Raw genomic sequence first — 8,053 nt, 5'->3', positions numbered from 1 at the left:
GGTAGTGCTCGGGGGAACAGGGACTCCCCCAATGCCTGCTGGTCCCCTCTGACTAGTTTGTAACTAGTTCCCCCCTCAGCCTTCTCTTGTGGAGGCTGAACAGGTTCAGGTCCCGTAGCCTCTCCTCATAGGGCCTGCCCTTGTGACCGTTATTCCCAGTCACTCCTGGTAGTGCTTGGGGGAACAGGGACTCCCCCAGTGCCTGCTGGTCCCCTCTGACTAGTTTGTAACTAGTCTCCGGTTTCATACTGGAGCTCTGAGCAATCATACTCCTCTTTTACATAAAGCACAACTCCTCCTCCTCTCCTGCCTTACCTGTCTGTCATGAACAGTTTATACCCATCCATGACAGTACTCCACGCAAACTATCCCACCAAGTCTCTGTGGTGCTTGTATACATCACAGGGGTTTAGTCCTTCAGAGTTGCATGCTATGTCCCCTAAATTGAAATGGTGAGTTTTTAAGTGAAACGATGGGTTTTATTTTTCCATCACTGTATACACCTCATTGTCCTAGCAGCTACAAGTGCCTACTGAAGTCAGAAGTGATGAGGGGCCCGATCCTTTTTTTTTTTTGATTTCAGCAGAGACTGCCTGCCTCTCCCATGGCCAGAGGGGCAAGATACTGGTGGGATGAGCGGCCCCAGAGCTGTAGGGGGCTTTAACCCTTTCAGTTTCTACCTGTCATCATCCCGAGTCCCAGTCTCCATGCAGCCAGCTTAGCCTGTTGCATCATCCTTTCAAGTAACAGGAGCCTCTGGCTACCTGTTACACACAGCAATAGATGCAACTCATATACATCCAAGGGCACTAGTGAAACCTTGAAAAAGAAAATATTTGTCAGCCCCAACTGGCCAGACCAAAGAAAGACCAAAGGACTGTGGAAGCCATGGGGCTGGATGCTCTTCTCTTGCCTAAGGGGCTTAGGAATGCTGTAATGGGTTAGTAGAGATAGGATTGCATTGGCCCGCTAGGCAGCACTGTGCTAAACTAATCCAGCTCTGAGTGTCTCATCCATATCTGCAGAATTGAAGCTTTTATTTGAAAAAGTCAGTTTCTAACTTTTATGATTACAAAGGATTACTTCCAAATGGAGTAAAACATGACCTGGTGCAACGTTGTTTATCTTAATGTGGTGCTGATTTTGAAATCCAAAGGTTAGCGATTTGAATATTGAGCATTCTGGTACTTGATATTTAAGTATTAAGTATTTCCATTTAATTGCCCTGAGTATATCAGGCTGATCTTGGGCTTTGAGCTGTAGCTTGGATTAAATTCCATAGAGTTTTTGACTCTTGAATACAAAGAAGCTTGCATTGCTGTCCCCATCTCTTTGGGACTTAGCAGGTATCTGGGCTGCCAATTTTTGGTATTGGTACTGGCACTAAAATCACTCAGAAAAGCATCTAAAAGAGTAGGGGACAATATCCATGTCTCACAACCATGGCTTCCCACAAACCAAAAGAACAGGCACATGCCAAAAAATGCTTCTGAGTCCCACATTTCAGTTCTGAGTTTGTACTGGGCTCTGCCTCCTCTTGTTATTTTTCCTTTTGTTTTAACCATAAGGAGTATGTTTGTTGTCACAAACAGCTTCAGGCAGACATGATGAACGGGACAAAGTGTCTTGAGAGAAGGGACGTCTCGTGCAGTTTTCATGAAATGCAGTGTTTAGAAACAGGAGTGAACAAATAGGAAAATATTTTAACCATTGAGAGGAAGGATGCCAACACATACTTGACATTAGTAGGAACAATGGAATGATGTAACTGGACATAATTCTCCTAAGCAGATGGACGCACAACATAGGACAGGGCTGTAATTGCCTTTGGATAATTTGGCAACATTTTTCCATAGTAAGTCAGCCCCACTCCTCTCTGCCTCAACTCCCTGTTAGAAAGCACAGGAAAGCTGCATTGTAAAATCAGATTTCCTTTTGGAGAACCTCCAGTGCCAACAGTCAACAATTGTAAATCACTGCTGCTCCACTGACTTCAAGAGACTTCAATGGAGCTGGATTAATTTACACCAGCTGAGGATCTGGAACCTGTACCAAGGGGCATAGTTCATACTGTATAAAACAAATCACAAAAACTAGCTGTACATTTTGCATCCTCTTGTGCTCTCAGAAGTTCTGGAAAACCTCTCAAATGCCTTGTTGTGTATCCCGCTTATGTGTTCAGGGTCAAACTGACTGCTAGGGTTGGGGTCAAGAAGGAATTTTTCCCTCAGATTATATTGTGTGTGTGCATGGCAGAAGGCAAAGGTATTGCCTCCCTCTTTAGCAGAAGTAATAGTTAGAGAAGTAATAGGCTGCCTCTGGATTTTGTGGTTCCAGCTCAGTGCTAGGCTCCATTTCTGCAGTAGAGTGCAGCAGACCCTGCCCCTTCCCCCCCCCCCAACCCAACTGTGATTGGATGAGGGGCCCCGGACGTCCCACCCCTCCCTGGAGATTAACAGATGGCCACCTGTCAATCTTCAGGGAGGGGCAAGACTTCCAAGGCCCCTTGGCCAATCCTCTCCTCCCTGTCTCCTCCCTTCTCCCCACTTCCCTACCCCTGGTGCTTCATGATGCCAGGGCTTCCTGCCTCTATTTGCAGCTCCTTATTATTTTCCTTGCTTGCCTGGTCTTTTCCTACTTTTTTGCAGTCCCTGCACTTATTTGCAGGGAGAAGGTTTTTTTCATGGTGGACCTGTCAAATTCACGGTTTTCACAAAAATCACAAAATCATGAGTTTGGTAGATCCCTAGTAATAGTCATCTTCCTAGATTCATATGAGCTGGTTTCACCTACCATCAATGGGACTCTTTTCTCCCCTGCTGTCTCCCTGTGGCCTATTACAGGGGATTCTTTTATTTTTAGAAGGGGTACTTTGGGAGTCTGTTATGTAAGAGGGGTGGGGATGGATATGGATGGTTTGGTTAATGTTTTGGACAAATGGCTGCTTGTGAACACAGGGGCCTGGACTTGATGGGAATCCCCTTCCAATCCTAGGTCCCTATATTTTTTTTATCTGTACAGGCAAATGTCCATTATTTGTCTCAGGTTTAGACCTGATTAAAAGCTGGTATAAGGCTTTGCATTTACAGGTTCAAGGGTGGTGAGCATGGCAGGAAGCTTGGAAGACCCCAGTTGTTCATGAACACATATGTGACCAAATAGCTGTTGAGTAACTTCTACCTAGTAGCCAATCTAGGGCCTGAGAGTATGTACTTAATCCTCCATTCCTCAGGTGTACCGACTCCCCACCTGTATACCACTATGCTCAAGTTTTGCAAAGAAGGGAGCAATCAGACTGGGTACTTTAGAGATTTACTTTCAGTCCCTGCAGTAAGAGCTTAACTTGGTATCCATATGCAGCTTCCATTGCACGTTCACTGTGGCAACTTCGTGCATCCTGCAGCACACAATGAAAAGATGTGGCATCCAAATACCCATTAAATTTGCTGGCAAGGAATTTTTTTGGCTCAGATCTACATGGTGGGTTGTTTTTTTCCTGTGGTTTGCACTATCAGTTACTAAATATAGCATGAAGTGATGTTTACCTCCTTCCTAGCTTCAAAGCTTTTGTGCGGTTTTCCTTGTCTGGGAATTTTATTTAAAAGTGTCCCTGTCCACTAGGGAGGAAGCATGGTCTACTGATTTAGGCTAAAGAATTGGGAGCAGGAGTCTGGCTGCAGCTATGGTGCGAAGTTGCTGGGTGGCCTGGACACACATTCTTCTGTGCCGGGGTTTTGCCATCTGTTTTAATAGGGCTAATATTTGCCTAAACGTCCTCCCTCTTGTGTTGTAAGCATTAAATTAGCTCAGGATTGTACAGCATGTAGGAGTCAATTTGCTGATGAAATCATAAATATTATTCCTGCGATAGTGCAGCACTTCCGTGACTGAAGCCTTCAGTTGATAGGTATCATCCAATGGCCGATAAAGGGAAAAAACTGGAATAGGGTGGTAGTTTCACTGCATTTCTCCATGTTGACCTCATAGGTCCCGGCCTTGATAGTTTGAATATAAGCAGATTTAACTGTGATGTAATGCTGTTGAAATCACTTGAGTGACCAGCAATGGACTTGCCTCAGAATATCCACTGTAGAGAATGAGACACGTGTGGCACAAGATGACAGCTTGGCTGTTCTGAAAAACTGCATTTCCCATACAGACTGGGCACATCTACACATGACATTTACTGTGCAGTTGACTGATTAACTATATTGTAAACATCTCAGCATCTACGCGTGCATCCTTATTAGGGTGTTGGGACCCAGAGGCCTTGCCTTCAGGCCTAGGTTTTGATATTTGTATTTAGCTTATGCTGCGTGCTTAGCTTAGCTTGAATTATGGTCAAGACTTGCACCCAGTGAAAGGAGAAGACAGAAAAATCCTGTCCCTGATTTAAAACAAACTGGGAAGTTGGCTAACTAAATTGAATAAATATAGCCTGGGCAAAAGAGGAAGTCAGAACAAAACCTACCCTCAACTAAGAATGAAAAAAATTACCTCAGAATAGAAGATTCTGGTTAAGGGTAACCATATTTAGCAAACAAAAGCAAAATTATTAATATGCATTAGGAGGATGGCTTAAGCTAATTTATATATTAAGAACATGCAAGCTATGTGGCATAAACAGAGAGGTGAGAGAGCATACCCTTCAAAACCTGCTCCTGAAAGATCCGGTCACCAATCAAAGATTCAGAACTCAGACGAAGGATCTGAGAACCCAGGACAAGACCACATGGACATCCAATGATTTTGCATTTGTTAAATCTTGGGCTGGTGAGCATGTTGTCTTGCTTTTGACTAACTACAGTACTAGAATTATAACTGCTTAGGTTATTTTGGCTTTTTTATTTAGAATTGTAACCATTAGGTTTTAATACGTTTACATATAATTAAGAACAGCTATGCCATAATAGCATCATGGGACATAACAGGTGCACAAAACTAATAAACTCCATGTGGCAGTGCACTTTCTGTGCCTGCCACTTTAAGGGATGGAGCAGGGAGCGTCCAGGTGGCTGATGAGGGTGGCCATTTTCAAACACAGGCCAGCTATATAAAGCCAGTAGGTGTCGCTCGCAGAGGAGAACAGCAGTGTCAGCTGGCCAAACTGTGACTTGTGGAACACTGGAGGGGCTGTGGGGAAGGTTGGAGGCTCCTGGTCCTGGGTAAGACCTAAAACTGCACCCTGCCAGGGAAGAGAGTGACCTGGTGGGGCTTCTAGTGGCATAGGAGCCCCCAGAAAATGCCAGGCCAGTTACCTTTCTGGTGAAAGGCGAGTAGGGGTGCCTTATAATCCCAGCTTCATGGCTCTGGTGGTGTTCCAGCAGAGCAGGGGGAGCACAGGCTTGGTAGGAGCCGTGAGACAAAGCCCAGGCCAGAGGAGGGACCTGGGGCCACCCTGGGGTATGCAGTGGGAACCAGACGGTAGGCTCCAGAGTGGGGGCAAGGGACCCCAGAGGCCCTGAGAGTGGGCAAGAATAGAGACCCCCAAGAGTGAGCAGGAGCAAAGTAAGCTGATAGTTGAGGAATCGGTCAGCAGACATACAGGTGAGGGTAGCGGGGGATGCCCAAACTGTGCCAGGGTTGACTGAGGTGTGAGAAGATAAGCCCAAAGCCAGAAAGGTAGGGTGGTATGAATGTGGCCCCAGAGAGAGGGCAGTGTGAAAGAGACCGAGTAAGAGCCAGTGGAATGAAAGGGACCCCAGTGAGAGAGAGGTGACATGAGAATGGCCCTCTAAGGCAGCATGGAAGAGAGCCAACTGTGTGCCCGGTTTGCTCCAGACCTTGGACCAGAGAGGTAACACAAAGTGCAACATCAGCGAGGTATAGGACACGTGTAAGGGGAGATCAGTGTGTACTAAGGTTCTAGTGATCAAGAGGGCAAGAAAATGGGTAACCTCCTGCCTAAATAACAACTGAACTTTATTTACATCAAGGTGTGGCAGGAGAGTGAAGTAGCCAGGCAACCCAGAGACAGGGAGGACTGGAGGCAGAGACCAGACCATTGAGGTACCCCTGTTACACTCCACAGCAGGGTAGGACTTGTAAATACAAATAAAATTCTGCTGTGGAGGTTTGTGTGTGTGTGCAGCAGTGCATGTGTAGCCACTGATGCAGTTGTCTGGGACATGAAGGTGCTTCAGCATGGAGTCAGCTGGCAGGCATCCCCAGCACTGAAGCACCCTCGTGTCCCAGCCAGCCCCTCTGCAGCACATTGAGCCCATTCGGAGCAGCCTCAGGCTGGTAGGCTGCCCCCTGGAACTCATTCCAGTCAGGGTTTCTACAACCCAGCTCAATGTGCTGAGGTCTGGGTGCACTTGTAAACCATGTGCCCAATAAGTTCCCAGGAGCAATAAACTTATTGCTCTGCAGTTAATTGCTGTGCATTAATGGCACATGTAGATGCACCTACCGGGTGCATCTACACATGTCCCTGTGACACCACTGTTACTGGGGTACTTTTGGAAGTACTAAATGATGGTGCAGTAACAGCCCGTATTGTACCACGCTAGCAGTGCACAGTTATTTTTAGGAGAGCAAGGGAACACATTGCCCTGGCAATGTAGGGTCACATGTAGACATGCCCAATGAGTACACAATGGGCATCAGCATCGAAAGGCTGGCTTTGTAGAATTAAAGTAACACTTAAGGTAACAGTAAATGACACATTGCTGATATAAATGAGAAGTGAGAAGAAGAGCAGCACTAACTGGCTCTGGGACCTCTGAAATCTATTGTATTTCCTGTGTTTGGTATGTCTATGATCTTGCCACACAATTATGCTGAATGTCATTAGTTATTCAGTTAGTTAATTGGTTATGTAATAAAGTAAAACAAGAGTCTTTTACCTTCAGTAAAAGTTCAATACAATACTACCATAGAGAATTCATCAAAATGGTGTTGCAGCAACTCAGAACCAGTTATTTATTTATTTTTAACCTCAGTGCTTTTACTGATGCTATCCCTGCCTAGGAGGATGCAGTGAAGCAAAATGACTGTGGAAACAGTGTCACGGCATGGGGCCTAGGAGCAGCCATGATCTCACTAGCGCCCCCTACCATGTCAATTAGGCAATCCAGCACCCTCTATCCTCGCCTGCCATGTCTTTGCTGTTATATGGTTCAATTAGGGAGGCTGCCTTTTATCTCCTAATACACGGTATATGCTGAACTATCCCCGGTTCTGTATGGGGTGACTCGGTACCCCCAGCCTTAAGGGCTATGCATGCCTCCTACCTCCCCTTTAGCACGCCCCAAGCCTCGCTGCTCTTCCAGACGTTGTCAGGTCCTTCTCTTCTCTGTGCCCTGCCCAGTGCCCCTGGGCTTGTCACGCAACCTGCACCCCTCGGCTTGCCATGCAACCAACGCCCCTCTCTGGTGCCCTTGGGCTTGCCACGTAACCAACGCCCCTTACTACTGATTAGCCCTATCAGGCTTGCTAACGGTATTCTTCCCCGCTGGGCCAGTGACTTACACCTTACCTAGCCCCTCTGAGCTCCTGTTAACAATCTGTATCCAGTCAGGCTCGGGCGGCCTGAGCCTTACCTGGCCCCTTTGGCCCCTCAAGGTTCTCACTGCAGTAGAGCCTCTCTGAGACCCTTTCCTGTTCGTACCCCTGCCGGAGTTTCAATTAATTCACAGTGGGGGCTCAGGCAGCCTAAACCTTACCTGGCCCCTTTGGCCCTTCGGAGTCCCCAGCACCGTGGAGCCCCTCTGGGACCCTTTCCTGATCCTACCCCCGGTTGGGGCTCAGGTGGCCGTAGCCATGCCTGGCCCCCTGGACCACCATCTGGGTCTCTTGCCCTACTAGGGCTTCTCCATGAATCGCCCCACAGGGCTGGGGTCAACACCCCTCAACATGCACCCCACTGGCGCAAACAGCTGTGCCCGCCAGGCACCGCTCGCTGTGCCCTACTGGGCACCAGGACCCCTAAGCTGCTGGGGAGCCCCTGTGAGGCCTCTTCGCACCCCTACAGCCTCACCCGGTCCTCCGGTATTAACTCAAAGCAATAACATAAGCCAATCGGCTACAACTCAACAGCAAGAAGCCTCCT

At 47.3% G+C, this 8,053-nt stretch overlaps 1 protein-coding gene across 1 annotated transcript in view; it reads right to left on the bottom strand.

The window, feature by feature from the left end:
• Positions 1-3,367, bottom strand: part of EDN2 (endothelin 2) — a 14,701-nt gene extending 11,334 nt beyond the window's left edge. Inside the window, exon 1 of the mRNA XM_019547872.1 lies at positions 3,317-3,367. Coding sequence (XP_019403417.1) covers positions 3,317-3,367 — 51 coding nt within the window. The remainder of the gene's footprint in view (positions 1-3,316) is intronic.
• Between the last annotated feature and the right edge of the window lie 4,686 nt (positions 3,368-8,053).

Source organism: Crocodylus porosus, unplaced genomic scaffold (genome assembly GCF_001723895.1).
Source record: "Crocodylus porosus isolate Cpor-Errol unplaced genomic scaffold, CroPor_comp1, whole genome shotgun sequence".
NCBI lineage: Eukaryota > Metazoa > Chordata > Crocodylia > Crocodylidae > Crocodylus > Crocodylus porosus.
The sequence above is the reverse complement of the archived record's forward strand: the minus strand, read 5'-3'. Positions and strand labels throughout refer to the sequence as shown.